Below are 23,373 nucleotides of genomic sequence, written 5' to 3' on the forward strand. Positions count from 1 at the left end.
GACATTGCCTTTCCTAGGAATGGCTGAGACAAGGCACTCGCTATACAGAAAGGTCACCGAGCAGAGATGACCTCGCACGGTGACATTGGAGAAGATTACACCTCTATATACACTAAACTCCGAGTCAACCAGGACGATCAGCTGCGTCTCACGTTCTTTACGTAAAAGACGTTCCTCTGCGCGTCACATGACTATGGCCGCCCTTCCTCTGTAGGCGGCCAATAAGAACGCCGGACTGTCAGCGACCCTACACTCGAGAGCCAATGATGTCGACGAAGAGGTGGTGGGGGGTGTTGCCGTGACGTCACAGAAGGACAAATTCATAAGGTCTGGAGGACGTTCGTTCTCTGTTAGCCGGTGAAGGCTGAGTGAGCGCCATCTTCGAGGCAAGTGTAAGTAGGCCGCAGTGTGTGTGGGGGCTTATAGCGGTAATAAGGGGTGCTCCTGTCTTCGCACGCTTGTGGTATTGGTGCACGCGGGTGAGTTGGTGAAAGGAGGCCCCAGGTAGGTGCTAATTGCTGGGACGGTTCGCCTGACCACCAGAAGGGGCCTCCTCGGTGCCTGATCTTGGTGCAGAGCGCTGTGTCCTTGTGAGAGGACGTGGAGGGCCTGCGGAAGTAGCGGCGCGGCTACAGTCTGATCTCTGCTCAGGGTCACATCCACATCAATGGCCATAAATGGGAACTGCCGGGACTGCGCGCTCTGCTTGGCGCAGTGCTGTTCTGCAAGTCACATGGCTTCTAATTATTTCTCGTATCCATCTGTATATGACATTATATGCAGGCATCATTTCCGTAGATAAAGGTTTGCGCCAAGCTTCACCCCTGTGACCTTCACTATACTGTACAGGAGATCAGTCCATTGGAGTCTGATCTAATAAAGCTGTGCAGCCATGTATGCCTAAAGCTGATCATACACTGTTATGCTGAATACATACATGTTTGTTCAACCCGCGGGCTAAACAAAAAAAATATATATAAATTATCCCTCCATCAATGCTTACAAGCATAGATTGAGGAGTCCTCTGCTATCTCTTATGTATTCTGATAGTGGCCGCTGTCAGAATACCTGAACAGAGCTTGCAGTTGATTGGCTGCGAGCTCTGTTCTGCCAAGAGTTTTCCAACCTGCTCCTTTGATTAGCTGATTTAAGGGATGCTGTTTACCCGAGTTTTTTTGTTTGACATCATTCATTAGATGTTTAATTCTTGCCATTGAGTCACAGTGACCCTAAACTCAACAATTGTCTCTTAAAAATGCATTCAAGTACTTTTAATAACAAAAATGTATCTTATTTGTTCATCATTCAGCTGTAGATCCTCAAATCATCTCTGAATTGGTGCGGACACTGTCCTTTCTTCTGGAGGCTGTGTACTTTTGTTCCCCATGGTCCGTGTGTGTGTGTGTGTGTGTGTGTGGTACAGTAGTCACAGCTCCAAGATCACTCCTGTGATGGACTACAATCTCATTACAAAGTAGCAATCTTATAGTGAGATTGTAGTCCATTACAGGAGTGAGTTTGGAGCAGTGACTACTTTACAACACACGGGGATCATGGGGAACAAAAGTTGTCACCCTCCAGAAGGAAGGACAGTGTCCACACCAATTCAGAGATTTGAGAATCTACAGCTGAGTAACACACAAAAAAGATACATTTTGTTTGTTTATAGTTGAGGTACTTTAATGCATTTTTAAGATTTAACTTCTGAGTTTAGTGTCACTTTAAAAATTTTATCCAAACCTGCTACTTGAATGGAATCCCAGATGTATGAAATAGGTGTGTTCCCCCCCCCCCCCTTTTTGTGCCTAGCACATTACAATATGTACAATTCTTCTGAGTTAAAATCACATTTGTGGTTAGTTATGATTGGGAATGTGATCATTTTTCACCCTGGTTCTTTTGACTTGCCTTGTCACTATGGTTGATGATAAAGTGGTTCTCCTGGTGTAGAAATCAGATGTAAGTACTCTTGACTAGAGGCAGAGCCAGCTGTACCCTCCACCGTCTGTTCCGCCAGTCAGCGCTGGAGGATCGGAGTGGGGGGGGGGGGATCCCTGTCACGGCAGAGAGCCATGATAGGATCGAGAGGTGAGCGAATGCCGGTATGTGTTCGCTCACCTCCGGATCTACTGAGCCGACCTGTGACAGTCTCATTGTCACAGGTCGGCTAGAACTATGAGGTGAGTGAAAAGCACTCACCTCATAGTTCTCTATGTTGTGGCCAATTTATAAAGAAATACCCCAGTGGTAAGGAAGCTGGAGGTAAATAAAACCCCCAAGCAAACTGCGGATTGCATGTGGAATTGTCTTCTCTTTAGAGACAATTCTGCAACAAAATTTCTCTCAAGTTGCTCTGGTAATGATATTTGATACGTTTCCATCACGGTCATAACTTCCCCAAAAATACCTTCTCGGCATTGTAAACTCCACGACAGGAGAGAAGTTGGCAACCGTTGTTACAGGTTCATATGCACCTTACCGACCCCTAGAAAATGGGACACATTTGTATGCACCTTACCAATGAGTGCCTCAGTCTGTCACAAGTTCTGCCATTGGAACTATGGGTGAAATTCATAAACACTGGAAGAATTGGCCATGGCAACCAATCTGCTTCTCTTTCATTTTCAAACCTTAAAGTGACATTAAAGTCAAAAACGTTTTTTCCCTCCCCCAATGTTAAAGTACTTACCTTAACTGATGTCTCTTAATCCGATCTTCTTTCCTGTCCTTTTCATCTGTCCCTCCAGCGCTGCTGCGGGTCTCCGATCCAGCGCTGACTACTGTGTCCTTGTTGGCACTTCCAAACCTGCGGTGTCTGCATGCGGGTGCACACGTCCTTAGACTTACCTTGCGTCTCTCCTCGTCTCCCGGACGAAAATCCGAACTGCGCATGCACCCGCCCCAAGATGCTTTGCTGCCGCCCGAGCATTTTCGGATTTTCGGACGGGAGCGCATGGTGAAGACACAGGTAAGTTTTTTTAAATCTCTGTCAAAGCTGTTTTTAATAAAAAATAACTTTTTGCATATATCTACTGCTTGATGCATGTTGCAGTGCCATTGATTGTCATTAGTGCCCAAACACACTTCACAGTAGCTGTCCAAGTACATCGCATTGTGGTGTGTTTGCAGAAAGGTGCATGTCTACTTATGAAGACTGTTAACATTTCTATGTGCTACCTTTGGCCATGCCTGTTGACCTTTCTACCCATTCATGCCTGGAAAATAGAAGAGCTAAGCTAAACATCTCCTGCCTATACCGGTGTTCTATCAAAGTCTGTGACTGCGTTAGAATGTGTGGTCATACATTTTAACCTAATCCCGCACAGTTTTTTGGCGGTGGAATATGTGGCCTGCTAAAGGTGAAGAATTCCAGCTGTTCCAGGGCAGATCGGCATTGCAGATCGTATGTGCAGGAGAACCGATCTGCCCTGGAACAGCTGGTCGGTCCTGAAATGTCACTTCTATACGACTTTCTGAGTGTGATCTCGCAATACGATCTGCGATGCCGATCTGCCCTGGAACAGCTAAGAAAGGGTTGTAATTATTCACCCTTTGCCGGTCACATATTCCACCGCCGAAAAAACTGTGCATGATGATATTAAAATGTGTGACCGCTCACACGTTCCAACCCAGTCACAATATTTGATGGAACACCGGCTCTACACAGATACAATCTTATCTTCCCAGGTGAATATTGTGGTGAGAAGAAAACAGTAAATTAGATCCATAATGACACAAATGGGACCAACGTTTTGAAGAACAGATCATGCTTATGAAATCGATTTATGATTTGAGTTTTGCACTATCCATTTTTTTATAATTATGAAGCTAGTGTAACCATTTGGCTATTCCTGTTGACCTTTCCACCCATCCATGCCTGAAAGAGAAAAGTGCTGAGGTAAAATTATAGTAGCGATTTCATAAATGTCAGTGAACCTCCTTGTTACAACAGTTCCTAAGTTCATGCTCTCCTCCTGGTTTTGCTTGTCATTCACCTTCATAGTGTCTGTTTTGTGTCCAACCCACAGCTGCCGAAATGTACTCCACCGTTGCACAGCTAGCCCGGGGAAACCCGTTCAATGCACCACATTTCCAGTTGGGACAGGAATGTGCGACTCTAAGGAAGAATAACACTCCACAGGTCGAGCCTGTCCGACGCCTTGCTGCTGCAGCTACTGTAGATGGTGAGTGTTTAATAATCACTTTAATTGAGATAACGGGTGTGATGCATAGCTGTCTCAGATAATTGGCAGTGTTGAATTTAAGTAGGTGTTGCCTTCTGATAACTGCATGCTGTGTACTTTGGGACACTAGTCTTGCAAGGCCATGTCGTACTTTTCCCAACATACATTCAGAATGAAATGCTGCAACTGGATCTTCATTCCCAGTGTCTTAACACATACAACATACCTCATTATTGTTCTATGATGTAAATATAAAATCAAATTTGATGTAGTGTTTGGCAAAACGTAGAAGCCACTTAGTGTACAGTAGCTGGTGACATCCTGATGTACAAGTGAACTTTTTTTTTTTGGGACCAGCGGATGGTTTTTAAAAAAAATCTGGTTCAATTGACAGTTGGCATTTGCTAGCTACTTCTGCCTTTCTGTGCTGACCAGAAGCATTACAAACCTATAAAAGCACCTGTATAGACCTCTTTTTTTTTTTTTTTTTTTTTTTTTTTTTTTTTTTTTGTTTTTTTTTTTTTTAACATTGGCAATATCCTTGTAATTGCAGGTGTGCTTTTAAAAAATGCATTAAATAATATCTACTGAAAACTTGTATTTTAGTTTTTTTATTGAGAGATTGGAACACATCATGACTACTGTGTTGTGTCAAAGGAACAGGAAGTAAAGGGAGATTTTCCTCAGACAAAAAAAAATTAAAGTTTAGCAAACATAAAACACGTGTGGCTTCTCTTTTTGGATATGAATATTTGTCAGTACTGCAAATGTGTTTTATATCTTGATTCTTGCTGTAGTCACTAAAATGCCCTAACAATGGGTTAAGTCGTAAATGACTGGTATCTAAAGAACAGTAGTGCAAATGCTCTTAACATTTTAATATTCCACATCCAAGTCATCTTTTACTTATTTTTATTAAACTTTTTGGTACAATGTTATCTTGCTGATGGTTTGTAGCCATGGGCGGCAGAATACTGCTTGTGTAACTAGTGTGTTTGCATCTGCTCTTACACTAAGTGCCGTATTTTGCAACTAGAAAAGTTATCCATGGATGTCACATCGCCTTGTTGACAAATTCTACAAGGGTCAATCAAAAAATATGAGATCTTGGAGTGACTGGGAATGTTCATGTACCATGTTATCGAGGTGTCCTTACCCCACTAATGTATGTTTGTTTTTTCTTTGTCAGATTGAGTGATTAGAACCATGGATCTACAGCTAAAACAAGCTGTAACTGAATTTCTGTAGCAAGAGGGTTTGCGTATCACGGAAGGAAATCAATAATCTGCTAAATGTTTATGGGGATGCTGTAGTGGACATTAGCAATGTGCGGTATTCGTTGACGAACTTTCAAGAAGGTGAAAACAAAATTTCGCAACCGTGTTCCCATAAACATTCCTTAGCCGATTTATGGGTTTCCTTAGGAGAATGACCCTCTTTTGCCAGAATTTAAGTTGCAGCTCGTTGTTTTAGCCATATTTCCATGGTTTTTAATCACTCAATCTGAAAAAGAAAAGCATACATTAGCGGGGTAAGGACACCTCTATAACATGATACACTAACATTCAGTCACTCTAATCTCTCTTAGTCACTCTCAAATTATAGACATGGGAGGCTTTACTTTTTGGTTGAGCACCTGCAGTACTTTCAATAGGGGTACTGACAAGGGGATGTTTTAGTCAAATCTTCAGATTTTATCCCCATACATTTTATATTTGTAGTTCCTGTAATAGACACTGACTTTGAAATATTTTTGTAACCCCTATAAAGGTAAAACATCCATGTCCTGTCTTATTTTTAAAGATCATATACTGTAAAGAATTGTGTCCTCTAAGAATGCTTCAGGCAGGCTATTTCACTTAGTCTAAATAAACTTAATATGTCAATTTTAATTGAACAGAGGAAATTAGCTGTGCTTATGGATCTGCAAAATTCTTTGCTCTTTGTGGCTTTGGTGGAATCATAAGCTGTGGTACAACACATACTGCAGTGGTCCCGTTAGATCTGGTTAAATGCAGAATTCAGGTTTGTGCCTACATGCATGTTGGAGTGAAGTTCAAGTGTAAACTAACTAGTGTTGACTAAATGAACTTGTTTTGGTACTAAATATTATTACTGATGCATGCGTGTTTTTTTTAAAAAGCATGGTGTTTTGGTTTGTTCACTTAGGCGACTACAGTTGCGAATATGGCTCAACCAAGTTTTATGCTTTTTGTGGCTTTGGTGGCATCCTCAGTTGTGGTCTAACACACACTGCAGTTGTACCTTTGGATTTGGTGAAATGTCGTATTCAGGTGGGTATACTAACCAGGTTTGCATTGAATTCCTTCTGTCACAAGCAGAACTTGATAAGCATGCTATTCATGATGAACTTCGTTTATATGTATTATTCATGATTTACTTATTTCCGGTTTGTGCTGCTGTTTACTTTATAGTTTAGTAAAAGGTACATTGTTTTGCTTGTGTAAGATGACATTACAGGTTTCAACATCAAGCCCCACATAGAAAATATCAAATTGGTTTCCAATTCCCTTTTTAAAATTTAATAAAAAGGAAAAAAAAGAGCAAGCATATATATGGGCCTGCATCCCCCTAGCAGGAGAGCTCAAGGATACAGGCATCTTGCTGTGTTTTTTAATTCTAGCATATTTGCTCTTCAGTATTGGGTGGTTGCTTCCAGAAGAGAGCCCCCCCCCAAAAAAACAGAAAATGGGACATCCCTATTAAAGACAACAAATGCTGATCAGCATTGGCTCTTCTGCACCACTTGTTCTACAAAAGGTAAAGGGTTATCTGCAATAGGTCAACTGTGGATCCTTTAACTGATCTCCTGATGTTAAACCTAAAGGCATAAGTTAACAAAAGGCTATACAGACAGTTCTCATATCCTGACATTCTCTCCACTTTGTTAAATAAATAATCCAGGAGACTTCATTATCCTCGTCCTAACCCCTTTTGTCTAAGACTAATATTGAGGGCATCAAATCTTCCTCATGTCTTTCTGCTAAAAGTTTCTATCCCTAGATTGACTGCATTTTATATTTATGGTAAATGGAAAATTTGATTCTGTCACTACAAGGCATTTACACTTTTTTTTTTTTTTTCCTGTGGCAAGAATAAGATAACAATCTAGTTTTGTTTAAAATGGCAAAGGTAGCCTTGATTGTTGTGAACAAACACATTTCTGCTGACAGGTTTTGTTGCACTGAGGCGTATTCGCATAGTTGAGATCATATCAGCAAAAGTGTCAAGCCTGTACTAGGGGTCATGTACTTTTGCATTCTGTAAAGGCAGAAAGTGGGGCAATCTTGCTCTAACAAAGTAAGGGCTGTCATAGGAGTAAAAAATCTTATCAGCTGACTGGATACAAGATAGTTCTTGGGATTACTAAGCAGACCAACTCCTTCCTTGAGCATACTAAACCTGGTTGCTGTGGAGTGTTAAAGTGATATTAAAGGCGAAAATGTTTTTCCCTCCCCCAATGTTAATGTTAGCACTTACCTTTTTTAATGTTTCTTAATCCGATCTTCTTTCTTGTCCTTTTAATCTGTCCCTCCAGCGCTGCGGCGGGTCTCCGATCCAGTGCTGACTCCTCTGGGCTTGCTGGCACTTCCTGTCCCACGGTGTCTGCATGCGGGTGCAAGCGTTTATAGACTTACCTTGTGTCTCTCCTAGCGTCCCGGCCGAAAATGTGATATGCCCATGCGCCCGCCCCAAGATGCTTTGCGGCCGCCAGAATTTTCACATTTTCGGACGGGAGTGCGCGGGGAAGTATTAACCCTTTTAATAGCCTTTTTTTTAATTTACACTTTTTGCATATATCTACTGCTTGCTAGCAGTAGATATATGCAAAAAAACTGAGGGTTTAATTATGCTTTAAGTAAAAGCCTGAGTGCCCTTTATTGGGCCAGCATAACTCTAACACTGCCATGAAAGTACACATTTGCAGAAATGCCTATCGGCAAAGCTTGCATTTTCTTGTAAAGGAAATCGCGAAAAAGACTTCCAGATATGTTCATTTTAGATGTTCATGTTGGTGAGAGAATTTTGGTTACATGATGCCTAAAAGCTTGTTGAAAGTAAAAATGGTTTGATGTGGTTAAAACTCAGTTTCCCTATTAGGAACTGGCTAGTATGCAGTCATTTTTTAATTGAATGACCTTGTGCAGTTGAATATTTTTTTTCTTTTCATTTAACTTTTTTTTTTCCCCTTTGTAGGTGGATCCCCAAAAGTACAAGAGCATTTTCAGTGGGTTTTCTGTAACTCTTAAAGAAGATGGTGTTCGCGGCCTTGGCAAGGGATGGGCTCCAACATTCATTGGGTATTCTATGCAAGGCTTGTGCAAATTTGGATTTTATGAAGTGTTCAAGGTCATGTATTCTAACCTTCTAGGAGAGGTAAGCCTTTTGTAGGTTTCTATTCCTAGAATGTGGATAGACCTCACTGCACTTGTAATCCATTGAGTACTTCAGCTCCGTAACCAATGGTCTGTACGGACGGGCTTGGGGGAATGGTTTGCAGGAGACAAATTGTGGTTGCATTGCTTTGCAGGCTCAAATGCAAAAAAAGTGGAATATGCATTTTAAAGATATGAGTACATTTGCAGCATAAACCAAGTTAAATAAAAACATCTAATATTTATTTTATTTTTAATATGTATTTAAAACTTCAGTATTTATGAGATTATATATATAATGTGTATGTGGTGTGTGTTGTTTTAACACCACTCCACAAGTTCCGATTGTGTAACTATATTATAACCTCCTTTTTATAGGAGTACTTTTTAAAAAAAAATGTCTTGTCATCTTAGGAAAATTCCTATCTATGGCGCACATCTCTGTACTTGGCTGCATCTGCCAGTGCTGAGTTCTTTGCAGATATTGCTCTGGCTCCAATGGAAGCTGCAAAAGTACGTATTCAAACACAGCCAGGATATGCAAATACTCTGCGACAAGCCGCACCCAAGATGTATGCTGAAGAAGGAATCTGGGCGTAAGTAACAAAGCTTTTTTGGGGCTAAAAGATATTTCCTGAACTAGATGCTGAACACATCCCTTTTTTCTTTTTTTTTTCGGGTGGGGGGTGGGAGCTGGTACTTTGGATTCACGTTTAATACTGGATCCTGGTTTCTAATCCTCCCTCCTTGTATTACCTTTTTAAGATGAAGAAATCGCTCATATTTTTAAAACTTTTTGGCTTGCTAACAACATGCTCCCTTAGATCCATCTTTGTGGGTGTTTTAACTTGTTCTGAGTTCAGCTGGATCTATTCAGCAGTTCCAGGTCGGTGACACCCAGCAACTTTTCTGGTTGTACAGTCAAAGGTGCTTGAGTCATTGGCATGTAAGAGTAATATACCTTCATATTGGCCATTTATGTTCCATTGGCAGCGGTTGCAACATTCGTGCTGTGCCGTGTCTCACCAATAGGGCTTGGCTAATATGCGGACAGATAAATGCAGCAGAAAGGGACACAATACTATTGTAATACCATCAAGCTTATTCCAGGAGGGAAAGGGCAATAGTCCATTGCCACCAATAACTGATTTTAATTTTTTTGTACTCTGCTTTGTATTTGATTTTGCCTGTTCATCTCCGCTCATTAGTTTACGTGCGCACAGGTAGTGCGATAAGGTTTTGTGTGTGTGTCCCACTTACATTTGTCTTCCACAGGTGTACTTCAACCATTTGTTCAATGTCTTGTATTTGTAGGTTCTACAAAGGAGTTGTACCTCTCTGGATGAGGCAGATTCCATACACCATGATGAAATTTGCTTGCTTTGAACGTACAGTTGAAGCACTGTATAAGTATGCTGTACCCAAGCCACGAAATGAATGTTCAAAGGGCGAACAGTTGATTGTGACATTCGTTGCTGGTTATATTGGTAAGTTTACAAGGTTTACGAATTCCCCTCCCACATGGAATTTACTCACTGTCTGCTTTAGATGACTCCAGGTAGTTCACAGTTGCATGAATATAAGAAGCTATTAGCATATAAAAGGGTAAAAATAAGCCATTGACCAGTTTCACCTGCATAGCTATAGGTGTAGTCTGGGGTTCTAGTCCTAGTATTTTTCAGTTTAAAAACTTGGTTTAGCAAAATTTATGGAGAGTTGAAAAAGCAGAAGCTAGACAAAGTTCTTCAGTTTATAATTAGCCAGTTGTGGACACTGCAAATGTCACACGATGCCAATGCCCCCACCTCCCCTCTTCCTCCCAGAGAAGAAAAACATAATCCAAGTTCACAGGATCTATGTAAATCACCATGTCCTTCTGCCTTGCTGCTGTTCCCCCTCGCACTTGACAGTGATTCCAAACGGTCACAATTACACCCTGGAGTTGCTGTGTAAATACAGCTGCTGTAACTGCTGCTCAATTGTACTGTCTAACAGTGCTTATTAAAGGAGAACTATGGGGTCATGGCTTTTCCCCATAGTTCTCCTTAGGGTAACGGGAGGACACAAACTAGCATCCTCCCGTTACCCTAAGCTCAGTATACCGTGAGCTGCAGCTCGCGGTATACTGAGATGCCGGAGCGGATCCCGACATCTATGTCGATCTGCCCAGCTGCGTGAGTGACGGCTAGCTCTGCCTATTTAGAGGCAGAGCCAGCTGTACCCGCCCCGTCCGTTCCGCCAGTCAGCGCTGGCGGATCGGTGCGGGGAGGGGGGAATCCAGCCCCTCCCCTGTCACGGCAAAGAGCTATGACAGGATCGAAAAGTGAGCGTATGCCGGTATGTGTTCCCTCACCTCCCGATCTACTGAGCCGACCTGTGACAGTCTCATTGTCACAGGTCGGCTAGAACTATGAGGTGAGTGAAAAGCACTCGCCTCATAGTTTTCCTTTTAACGCTGTTGAAATGCAAGATGAAGAGATACAAAGTAACATTATTACTTTTGTTTCCTTCATCTGCAGATCATAGAGATGAGTTTTAACTGACATACAATGTCAGTTAATTAAATATATAGATATTGTTTCCCCTATTTAACAACTTATTAACTCCTAGTTTATTCTAATTTCCTTTCTCCCTCCCGATTTTACTGCCGTGGTTGTCTTTACTTTATAAGGCCCCATCCACACACAAATCGGCCTGCACGTACAGCTCCGTGCTGCGTGTGGGGCCGTACCAAGTAGCTGCCGGGAAGGACAGGTGCTGCGTGTGATTAGAACTCATTTGCAGGTCCGTAGGGGTGCGGATGATCGTATTCATACGCCGCCGGAATGGATCCTGTATGCGTCCCGGCCAGAAAACCCGCATCCCTACGGACCTGCAATGAGGCAGCTACTTGGTACAGCCCCGCACGGAGCTGTACGTGCAGGCCGATTTGTGTGTGATTGGGGCCTAAAGGTGGTTTTGGTTAAATAAAAAAATCACCTGTGCCTAGCACAATTGTGAAAAGACTATAATACACATATAAACTAACAAGGAATGAGACCGTTTACAGAATAAACTTACTTTTTATCACTGATCACAGGAATGTGTGGTTTGTATTTTCTCTGGCATGAAAACAATTTTTGCAAAATGGAAAAGAGAAAGATGGATATTGTGAGGTTTACCTTCCAATGGTAGCACATTAGCGACTCATCCACTCGCTTATGACTTTTAAGGGCTTCCTTGCCCACTTATTGAATTAAGGTTCACAAAGTAATGTGATTACCCTCACAGGGGTTTTCAAACACAAAGTACAGTTTTCTTTCTTCATCCAAAATAGCACTTTCAAAGTCCCCCGACTTTAGGTTGTCTGATTACCAAACGCTTTTCACCACACAGGTGATGCACGCCTCAGTCTGCCAACCACAGACTGGTCCCAGGGTAGAGACTTCCTCTGTCACCCATGTGGAGCCCTGAACCTGACCCAGCATCCTCATAAGGGCTGTGCACAGGTGCACCATCATTTGGTGCTGGTCACCACTAACCCCCAGACCCAGGAATGGAGATTTCATCCCTCCCAGTTCTCTTGGAAATATCCCAGTTCCAGGATCCAGGTTATAATTTAGAAAACCCGGAAAGAATTGAAAAGCCAGCTTTTTCCTGGTAAAAGTATTTCTGTTCTGCAACGTCTCAGCCCCTCTGGCTGAGAGTCCTGGGTGACCCTTTAGCCACTCTACATAGTGGCATTGCCACGCACTGCCACAATATAAATAATATATATATATTCTTTATTGCCAGATCAGTAGGTCAATATCAGAAAGTTATTCTGCCGTGAAAGCTTTTTGCTCTCTGTTGGCTTTTTTTTTTCCTGTATATCAAGCCACATGTATAGCTTAGTACACCGGCTCAACATGCTGAGCTGAAGTAGCTCCTGTACGCATGCGTAGGTACCATAATGGCCCAGTCCCCCCCTGCTTTAAGATGGGTACATATGTAAGAGCAAAACTAGTAACATATGAAGTTGCTTCTCATAGATTACAAGATCTTTTTTTAGATTTAACAGAAATGAAACATGCTCCCTTAGATCCATCTTTGTGGGTGTTTACCAGATTCTGAGTTCAGCTGGATCTATTCAGCAGTTCCAGGTCCGTGACACCCAGCAACTTTTCTGGTTGTACAGTCAAAGGTGCTTGAGTCATTGGCATGTAAGAGTAATATACCTTCATATTGACCATTTATGTTCTATTGGCAGTGGTTGCAACATTCGTGCTGTGCCACGTCTCTCCAGTAGGACTTGGCTAATATGCGGACAAATCATCATGGAGCATAAATACTATGCCTTATTGAATCAGCTGAATACAAAATGTAAAGTGTAGTGATCTCCACTGTTTGTAACTCCTACACTTGAGTAGCTGCAGTTTGCCATAGTAATGAATGCTGGTAAACTTATGCTTAATATTCCTTTTCTATAGCTGGTGTGTTCTGTGCCATCGTCTCCCACCCTGCTGATTCAGTAGTGTCTGTGTTGAACAAAGAAAAGGGAAGCACCGCTATGGGAGTCCTTAAACGGCTTGGACCAAAAGGTATAATTTCCCTTTTTTTATTTAATATATTATTTTTATGTGTTTGTACATGGAGTTATGTGTGTATATATAAAAATATATTTTCTGTGCACAGGAGTCTGGAAGGGTCTGACGGCCCGTATCATCATGATCGGTACCTTAACTGCTCTGCAGTGGTTCATCTATGACTCTGTGAAGGTCTACTTTAGACTTCCTCGCCCTCCTCCCCCTGAGATGCCAGAGTCTCTGAAGAAGAAGCTTGGCTTGTCTGAGTAAACACATGGACTTAAATACTGAAAGTTTCAGTGACACTTTAAACTGAGAAGTTTTTATAAATACAACCATGTAGGACTTGCCATTTCCTCCGATGTAATTATTGGTTGTATTCACTCTGCTCGGTCCCCCACAACTGTAACTTGGTTTTACCACTGTTTCTGTCTGTCTAAATAAACAGAAGACCCAGGCGGATGAAATGAAGATTGTGTTACTTTTTAGACAGACTGTTGACTGTTTGCCATTGTCTTAGTTTCATGTAAGTAGAGAATATTTAAAGAAAACTAATTCGTAACAAATATATTTCTACCGAGGGTAGATATAATGGGACTGTCTTGGCTCACTTCTAGATTAGCTGTCATTTTTAACCTTGCTTCACTATTTAGGGAGTCGCTGACCTGGAACAAGTATTTTATTTATTACAGGTATTTATATAGCGCCGACAATTTACGTATCACTTTACATAGTTGCACATTCACATCTAAGGTCCCCATTTCACATGCATGCATGCATACATACAGGGACAATTTAGAGGGAGCCAATTAACCTACCAGCATGTCTTTGGAGTGTGGGAGGAAACCGGAGAAACATGCACAAGCACAGGGCACAACAGGGAAAACAAACTCCTTGCAAACTCCTTGCAGATAGTGACCAGGCCGGGATTCGAACCGGAAACCACCAGTGCTGCAAGGCAGAAGAGCTAACCACTATGCCACTGTGCTGCCCGTAGTGTCTGCAAATAATTGCTACCCATGTACAAAAGGTCAGGCTCCTATTGAAAGAAAGCTGACAAGTGGCCGAGCTGTCATGACTGTTTTTAGTATTCATTATCACTTTTAAACCACTGCTTTCAACATGTGTACATTTTTACTGGTTGAATGAACATTTCTGATAACTCCAACTAGAATCTTACAGTAGCATGGCATTGTGTGCAGGCTGTAGGGTCAGGTGGTGCATTTACCAGTCGCTACGGTTTCATTCTGCCAAAACATGTCAGTGATTCTGTACCTGTGCATGGTCTAGCCAAAAATGTAAAGCTGAATTCCATACAGGTGTAAAATCACCAATTAATGCAACTATGTATTTTAAAACCTTTAGCTGTGATGGGAATTTATCAAACTCCGGAGCAGTTATCCAGGGCAACCATCATCAGCTTCTCCCCTCAGTTTATTCAGTTAAGAATTGGAAATGAAAGAGAGAAGCTGATTGGTTCCTGTGCACAGCTGCTCCAGATTTTGTCTGCTCCAGTTTCGATTCACCTTTTGAAGAAAGAACTTGGGTTGGATGACACATCTTCATGGGTTTCCTGTTGCAAATCTTGGCTTATGCTGAATCAATGGCCTTTTCACTGTATTTCTATAAGCAATGCAGTCAGATCATTTTGGAGGGGGGTTGTACATGGCTTCCAGAAAATACACTATACTTTAATGTGTTCCCAGTCTTGGTCTGTAAGGTTCAATATTGAGTTGGCCCACTCTTTGCTGCTATAACAGCTTCAACTCTTCTCGGAAGGCATCCACAAGGTTTAGGAGTGTGTCTATGGCAATGTTTGACCGTTCTTCCAGAAGCACATTTGTGAGTTCAGGTACTGATGTTGGACGAGAAGGCCTGGCTCGCAGTCTCAGCTCTAATTCATCCCAAAGGTGTTCTATCGGGTTGAGGTCAGGACTCTGTGCAGGCCAGTCAAGTTCCTCCACCCCAAACTCGCTCATCCATGTCTTTATGGACCTTGCTTTGTGCACTGGTGCGCAGTCATGTTGGAACAGGAAGGGGCCATCCCCAAACTGTTCTCAAAAAGTTGGGTGCATGAAATTTTCCCAAATGTCTTGGTATGCTGATGCCTTAAGAGTTCCCTTCACTGGAACTAAGGAGCTAAGCCCAACCCCTGAGAAACAACCCCACACCATAATCCCCCCTCCACCAATCTTTACACTTGGCACAATGCAGTCAGGCAAGTACTCTTCTGACAACTGCCTAACCCAGACACATCAATCTGATTGCCAGACAGAAGCGCGATTCGTCACTCCAGAGAACACGTCTCCACTTCTCGAGTCCAGTGGCGGCGTGCTTTACACCACTGCATCCGACACTTTGCATTGCACTTGGTGATGTAAGGCTCAGATGCAACTGCTCAGTTATGGAAACCCATTCCATGGAGCTTGCTATGTGTGCTGCCTCTTCCATATAACTTTACAAAGTCACATGGGGTCCTTCACCTTCCCTCCTGGAGCACTGGAGATACGTGGCTGCATGCCCCTCTAGGTTCCTGCTTACTCTCCTTCATGACCATATTTCCTTTGTACCGTAAAACCAATTTATTAAGACAATGCATTTTTAAGTGTCCTTGGATTCAGGCAGTGCACAAGAAGATATCAAATACAACTCGCATGATGAAAACCTACAAATAGATTTTGGGCCTGTTTTTATAGCTTAAGTGTAGTTAAATATATCTTGCATTATAATTACTAGGAAAGGAACTGCTTATATGAACAATTGCACAAAGCTGCACCAAACAGTTTTAAATAAACTTTCATCCACTAAACTGCCTAATCTAATGAAGGGTTTGTAATTCTGTATAACACCTGGAATGAGAAGTTTCTCTGAGGCATGCTTTCTTTTAAAGTGTATGTATAACCCTAACTTTTCTGTTGCATAGGGTAGGGTTAAAACCCCATCAGTTTTTTTTTTGTGTCTCTAATACCGTTGGGGGAATTGTTTTCACTTACTCTGCCAGAGGTACAACAGGAAGTTAGAGGGAAATCCCACATTATAAGGGGGATTCCCCTTTTATACAGTTATTACACGTGTAGACAACCCTAAAATGATTTTACCCTCACTTTTTTGTATCGATGACAATACTGACTAGTATAAATAGAACTGTGAGTCTCCCCAGTGGGAATACAGACAAGAAAAGCTTCACAAAAACTCTGGAGTTAAATCTTAATACATACAAATCACTCAGCCTCATAGTTCTAGCCACCGTGTTGCAATGAAACTCACATGTTGGCTCAATAGATCCGGAAGTGAGCGAACACATACCGTCGCTCGCTCACTTCTCGGTCTATCCCTGTAGAGAGCCGTGACTGTCACTCACGACTCCCTGCATGGATTCCCTCCACCTTCCGATCCTCCAGCGCTGACTGGCGGAATGGGCGGGTACAGCTGGCTTTGCCTCTAGATAGGCAGAGCCAGCTGTCAATCACGCAGCTGGGCGGATCTCGACAGTAAAGTCAGGATCCGTCCCTGCTGCGGCGTCTCAGTGTAGCTTGCAGTATACTGAGCTTAGGGTAACGGGAGGACGCTAGTTTGTGTCCTCTCGTTACCCTTAGGAGAACTATGGGGAAAAGCCTTAACCCCATAGTTCTCCTTTATTAAAAATTTATCTTATTTGTGTATCACTCAGCTTTACATCCTCAAATCATCTCTGACTTGGTGCTGACACTGTCCTTCCTTCTGGAGGGTGGCTACTTTTGTTCCCCATGGTCCCGGTGATTGTTGTAAAGTAGCCACCACTCGAAGCTCATTCCCCTCACTTTAATCTCATGTTTAGTTTACTCATTTGTATTGAGTTTGTAGACCATCACACTGGTTAGTCATTAATTCTACTTCCTTCTCACATGAGTGTCCCTGTCAGCACATGTGCGTACAGCAAAGCCTGGTCAGTGCCTTGTGCTGCCCCTTCATCCATCAGTCTAAGGCCCCCATTAACATTTGCCACATGTGTGAATGTGCACAAAATTACAAAATCGTCATTGGCACCCTGAATGTGACAAGCAAGAAGTGTGCAAATACATGGTCAAAAAATGCAAGAAGCTTGCAGATCCACCTGCTGCATGAGTTTCTTTGCCATATGTAAGGCAGCCCATTGAAGTGAATGGGCTAAGCTGTATGGATGTGCAGCAAATATAAATGGGGCCTAAGTGCTACTGCACATGTGTTGAAATGTTGCTAATGTCGGGATGGATTTAGCAAAGGAAAATTCATGTAAACTCAATACAATTTCATATATACAATCTAACGTATTCATGTTCTTTCCAAAAGCATTTTCTGTATATTTTTAATGTTTATTATACAGGATTTATACAGTAACAATATGAGGACATTACAGTTACAATATAAATTAAGACAAGCTAGTAAAGAGAGCCCTGCCTGTGAGAGCTTACAATCTAAAAGTTCAGCTTTCAGTAACAAATGAATAATGTCCTGCCCTAATGGTCCATGTTTAGGCATTTTCTGTCACTCTTTTTCTGTTTACCAGTTGTGCTCCTGCATATTTCACCCTGTCCTATGGGCTTCTATAATAACCGCTCAGGAAGCCCACCCTGGAAAACGCCATGCAACCATCATTGTAGAGTCTGCAAGAGATTAGCAGCACCTAGGCCAGACTTGCGCAATCCGTAACCGTGTGGCACGAAACCGCGCGGACAAGCAGTCGCACACCATCGCTGATCGCACTGGCTGTGCCATTCTTTTCTAATGGCACCCCAGTCGGGGCGGGCAGGTCACGCGGTTTCCCAGTGCGATTCCATCCCGTGCAATCGAACACGATCACGGCTAAAAAAAAGTCGTGTGTTGCAAAAAAAGGTAGTGTTTAATTTAAAAACTGGAAGTTGTTTATAATACACGGAGCTTTAGAATACTACATATCATTAAGTTAGATGCACTCTGTATCAGTGACGTGCAGTACCTCTTGCTTCGGGTGAGGCATTCCCCAGCCTCGCCCCCAGCACGTATTGCCCCGTCGGCTGAAGCCCCACCTCCAACCCGTCCCCAAGCTAGTATAAAGGAGGAGGGGAGGAGCCTCCCTGTCCCTCACTTGCTCCTCACTGCTGAGGCGCTCCATCCATGACAGGCTACACAGCGGGGAGGCTTTCCCTGCTGTGTAACCTGTTGGATGCCGATCTGATTGGAGAAAAAGCTGTCATCTTCAGAGATGAAGCTGACAGCTTTTTCCTCCATAATTCTAGGTGAGGCTCTGCCTCCCCTGACCGCACGTCCCTGCTCTGTATCTACTGCAAAGTGCAAACATCCTCCATATGTAAACTGTATGCATTGCAAATATTTTATCAAACTTTTGTAGGTTCATACCTTTCTTAATCCTGAATAGTTGTTTGTTTCACTTTATCATTTCTCAGACTGGTTTCCGAATGGCATAGTCTGCCTCCATAATCACCCGAGTGGAGTCCAAATTCTAACGATGAAAGGTACTTTGTCTGCAACACTTTAGAAGGGATTAAGTTCAGCAAACATCACAACAAAACTATACTCCTATTGTAGGGGGTGTATGCCAGTTAAGGTATGTAGAAGTAAGGAGTTTGCTTGTTCTCCCTGTGCTTGCGTGGGTTTCCTCCGGGTACTCTGGTTTCCTCACACACTCCAAAAGACATACTGGTAGGTTAATTGGCTCCTGTCTAAATTGGCCGTAGTGCTGTATGTATATTAGACAGGGACCTTAGATTGTAAGCTACTTGAGGACAGGGATTGATGTGAATGAATAGTAAGTAAAGCACTGTGTAAATTGTCAGTGCTATATAAATGCCTGTAATGAAAATAAAATAAGTAGTGTTTTGTAAGAAATAATGCTAAATCTAAATCTGAGGATCAAGTGCACTTTTTATTATGGCCACAAGATGGAAGCAACAGTCCTGGCATTGCACTTGCACACTGAAAATAGATGCAGATCAGGATGATAAACACATTCAGAGGGTAGTATGATTAAAAAAGAACTTATGAGTAGATAGCCTTTCTCAATCTTTCTACCACAGAGAAACATCTTTAAAATAATTTTCAGATCTCATTGAACCCTTGCTAAAAATGATTATATTCACATTCTAAAATGTGCCTTCTGACCCCCTTACATTGTCCAGTGATAAAGTACCCACTCACATTGGTGGTCAGTGGAAAAGGACCCCCTTACATTTGTGGCCAGTGATAAAGTGCACTCTCACATTGGTGGTCAGTGGTCAAATGCCCCCTTATATTTGTGCTCAGTGGAAATGGACCCCTTACATTGGTGTCCAGTGATAAAGTACCCACTCACATTGGTGGTCAGTGGAAAAGGACCCCCTTACATTTGTGGCCAGTGATAAAGTGCACTCTCACATTGGTGGTCAGTGGTCAAATGCCCCCTTATATTTGTGCTCAGTGGAAATGGACCCCTTACATTGGTATCCAGTGATAAAGTGCCCTCTCACATTGGTGGTCAGTGGAAAAGGACCCCCTTAGCCCTCGTTCACACCTGAACGTTTTGTAGCGCGTTCTACGCTCGACGAACGCTCTACAAAACGCTCAAAAATATAAATCCCATTGTATTCAATGGTCTCGTTCCCACCTTGGCGTATTTCCGCCCGTCCCTAACGCGCTACAAAACGGCCCACGCCTGAAAAGGTACATGTACTACTTTGGGCCGTTGAGAGTTGCTCGCCCCTGCAGTATGCCTTGTGTGACTGCGTGACATCTTACATAGTGTCATGTCTCACACGGGATCACATCTCTCTCTGACGTTTCCTGCTAGCTGCTCAAGGAGGACATTGCGCAAGGGCAGCTTCTGTCACGTCACACACATCAATCAGAAGAGTGAGACATGGCATCCAGACTGAGCTACAGCTACACCACCAGGGCAGAGGAAGGTGAGCTAGGCTGGGCTGCTGGGACATTGTGTGTTTTTGGAGAGTGAAATTGCACAGCGAGGACAGGATGGGTAGTGGCAGATAACGGGAAATCCATGGGTCAACTCAGGAGCCAGAGGGAGTGAACTGCATCCTGTTGTCCAGCAACCAGGATGCACTTTAGTGCTGGGTGAAGAGGTGGCGGGTCTCATTGCTTGGCAACTTGGATACAACCCGGTGTTTGGAGGAGGGGCGCCATCTCTGCAGAGAGCCAGAAGACAACATGGGCCACTGGTGGACAGATAAGTATTTAAGTTGCTAACACAATCGCTTATGAAGCCAGGTAGGGTGATAGAATTTATTTTAGTCTTTATATCTTCAGAAGTGTTAAAAATTTTATCATGCCACAATGACTCATTGTCAGCTTGACTGACATGTAGTATGTTTATCTTCATGCTTACACTTTTACATGGTAATTAAAAAATAAATTTTGAAAAAAAGATACAAGAATAACTGAAGAATTATGACAGGACATATCAATGTTCTTGGATCCAACAATCTAATTAGAGATGATAATGCTTGGAATTCATGCTAAAAAAGTTTATTAAATAACTTGGAGAAGTTTCTTCTTTCCTGCCATCAATTCACATCTCTTAAGGGGCCAACTCATCTATTAAATCTGAGCAATGTTAAGGTTTGTACAAATTCCAAAAAGGACATTAAACACAGTAATTCATTGCAGATATTGAGTCTCAAACGGTCACACTGAGTTATTTAGGTTTATATGTTATGATCAGCATACTTGACAGATTCCATCACTTACTATTCTTATTGACTGCCAACAAAACCTTATTATTGTCAGCCGTGTATCTGACTGACTATTCGCTGACCCTTGTTTTTTTTTTTCCTTAAAATGGTTTCAGGTTCCAGTCTGTAAGGGACATCCTCAGTTTGTGTCGAAATCCAACTAACACATTTATCAATTCTTCTCAAGTATTTCCATAATGATGGATTCATTGTAGGATATAGCCAAAGTTTAGAGCTTATTAATGCCAGAAGTACCTCTGTGCAGAATTCTATCGATGAAATAAGATATCTCATACAGGGTGATGGCATTTGGGGAGAAGTTAGTAGATTCAGTGGGGCCAAAACATTTGTGATCAGGGTCTTAAACTTTCAAGAGGTATCTCAATGTTGTAAGCCTGGAAAAATTAGAACTACTTTCCTTGAGTAGTCAGTTGTGGTGTAGGGGATTCAGCATTCTTCCGTTTGACTCAGTGCTGTGAGGATATGGCACCAGTGATATTCCAGAGTATTTACGGCATTTCAGGGGTTAAGAATACGAGGTATTTTAAGGGGTAGGGCTATTTTTAAGGGTTTAAATAAGTTTAAGGGCTAGGGTTCAGGACTCTCTTTCTCTCTCTCTCTCTCACTTTCGTTCGTTCTCTCTCTCTCCTTCTCTTCCTCTCACTTTTCCTCTTTCATTCTCTCTCTCTCTCTTTTCCCCTCTCTCTTTCTGTCGTTCTATCTCTTTCGCTCTCACTTTTTCTCTCTTCCGTTCTCTCCTTTTCTCTCCCTTTCTTTTTTTCTTTCTTCAGAGGCCAGAGCAAAGGCATTTTACGCTCCATGCCAACGTTTTATACACAGTTCATATGCTACCTTATTATTTTAAATTAAGATACATATGAGTATGTATATGAGACTATATACAACAGGTTTAAGTTTTCTTTCTCTGTTTGCTGATGGTATGCTTTGTGTGATTGTTTGTTGGGCCTATCTGAAACTACACACAACAGAGAGTCAAGTTGCCTACAACAGCAGTGGTATGGTCATTATACCTGCCATAGTATGCTTTATTTTTGTGCTATTTTCATGGAGGACAATCCCATACTGACAATTAAAAAAGCATGATGCTTAACATTTTTAGAGTGAAAAAATACCCCCTTGGACCAGTGACATAAAACTGTCCAGTTTCTGAAGACAGCACAGCTTCATCTATCTTGATCACTCAACGTGAAATATGCCACCTAAAACATATGTAATGACTAAATTACAACAGCTATTACCTGTGTCTGCGGGGTATATGAGGCAAGTACAGTGCCATGGAGGTATGGCGCAGAGATGTCATATTTCCAAAACATGTGCATTGAATCAAAACATTCCAAGAGAATCAGTGTAGTTCTCCTGTTTTCTTTTTCTCTTCTTACACTTTTCTTTTGCCAGCTCTCCTTCACTTTGCACATGTTTTTAATTAGGTTTCTTTTAAGTAACATTGTTACTTATCACTCTGTTTCACTCTGTCAATTATGGGCTTTGCCTGTATGTAAGCCTGCAGGAATTTTTCACTAATACTCCCCAGTTAGACTGGAATTGATGAAAAAAAAAAAGCTCCCTTAAGATTTTTCTTTCCATAAAATGAAATGTCTGGAAAATACCCTTTTAATAGAATATTTTTTTTAAATGCCGAACTTCTTTTCCTTTTTTTTAAAATTATATTTAAATTTCAAAGATTACATATGGAACCTAAAGTTGTTTTCTGTCTACCTGTTGTTTAGAATGAGCAGATCATTCTTAAGATGCAATAAAAGAAAAAAAAAATCCAGTATATAACCAATCTTATTACAATCACTGGGATTTTGAGCATACCCCATTCAGCTGCTGCCCTGTATAAATATTAATTAACGTGGGATTTAAAAAAGAAATGTGTAGACATCTTTGAGAAATACCATCATCTGCACATTAGCATTCAGACATGTTGGAGAGGAGGATACAATAAAACACTGGAGCAATTAAGAGCTGATGCTTCAAACTTTTAAAACTCTAGGACAGATTAACTATTTTTAATGCACCATATATTTGCTACACGGCAACTTCCATTTTGAAATGTGCCAAATAATAGTTCAATTTGTTGTGTTTGAAAAGAAAGATGTGAATAGTCCACCAATTGTAAAAAAAATCTTAAGTGACTTTCCACAAATAAAATCTAACAATCTGTGGCAAATAAATAATGGTACGAAAAATGAATTTGCCAATATAGATGTGGGCAGTAGTGTGTCAGTGATGATGGCACAGGGCAGTTGCACATTCTACAAAGAGCCAAATAAACTATATATGCTGCAACATAATAGTTTATTTGACATGCACGAAAATAAGATATCACATGTGACAATTTGTTTTCCTCGGCAACCGCTAATCTTAGTTTATCTGGCCCTCTGTCCTAATTTCTCTTTTAGCCCTTGTGTACACGACCTAAAAGTTAACATCGAAGATAAAAAGGGAGAGGCAAGAATAAGCAAATGCAAGGGATGGCATTACTGTGAACCTGTTGCTTTGTACTGCATGAGAAAATCAACAGGTTCACATTAATGCCAGC

General features: G+C 41.8%; 1 protein-coding gene across 3 annotated transcripts; it reads left to right on the plus strand.

Annotated features, from left to right (window-relative positions):
- The first annotated feature begins 292 nt into the window (after positions 1 to 292).
- On the plus strand, positions 293 to 13,595 carry SLC25A3 (solute carrier family 25 member 3). Of its 3 annotated transcripts, none has more exons than XM_018575304.1 (9): positions 293 to 392; positions 4,029 to 4,184; positions 5,437 to 5,439; positions 6,354 to 6,478; positions 8,403 to 8,582; positions 8,996 to 9,177; positions 9,896 to 10,068; positions 13,030 to 13,140; positions 13,235 to 13,595. In XM_018575304.1, exons 2-9 carry the CDS (start codon positions 4,037 to 4,039, stop codon positions 13,393 to 13,395), a joined length of 1,083 nt encoding a protein of 360 aa, XP_018430806.1. In that variant the 5' UTR covers positions 293 to 392; positions 4,029 to 4,036; the 3' UTR covers positions 13,396 to 13,595. The 3 variants fall into 3 exon arrangements, with proteins under 3 accessions (XP_018430806.1, XP_018430808.1, XP_018430807.1); XM_018575306.1 differs by lacking the exon at positions 5,437 to 5,439 and adding an exon at positions 5,540 to 5,542 and having other exon boundaries at positions 305 to 386; XM_018575305.1 differs by having other exon boundaries at positions 307 to 386.
- Positions 13,596 to 23,373: the final 9,778 nt, after the last annotated feature.

Source organism: Nanorana parkeri, unplaced genomic scaffold (genome assembly GCF_000935625.1).
Source record: "Nanorana parkeri isolate BGI_ZX_2015 unplaced genomic scaffold, ASM93562v1 scaffold3768, whole genome shotgun sequence".
NCBI classification, from domain to species: domain Eukaryota; kingdom Metazoa; phylum Chordata; class Amphibia; order Anura; family Dicroglossidae; genus Nanorana; species Nanorana parkeri.

Coding starts and splice junctions, on each gene's coding strand:
- SLC25A3 (XM_018575304.1), top strand. CDS start 4,037: ATGTACTCCACCGTTGCACAGCTAGCCCGGGGAAACCCGTTCAATGCA. Junction 6,479..8,402: donor TGGTGAAATGTCGTATTCAG/GTGGGTATACTA, acceptor TCCCCTTTGTAG/GTGGATCCCCAAAAGTACAA. Junction 9,178..9,895: donor GCTGAAGAAGGAATCTGGGC/GTAAGTAACAAA, acceptor TTGTATTTGTAG/GTTCTACAAAGGAGTTGTAC.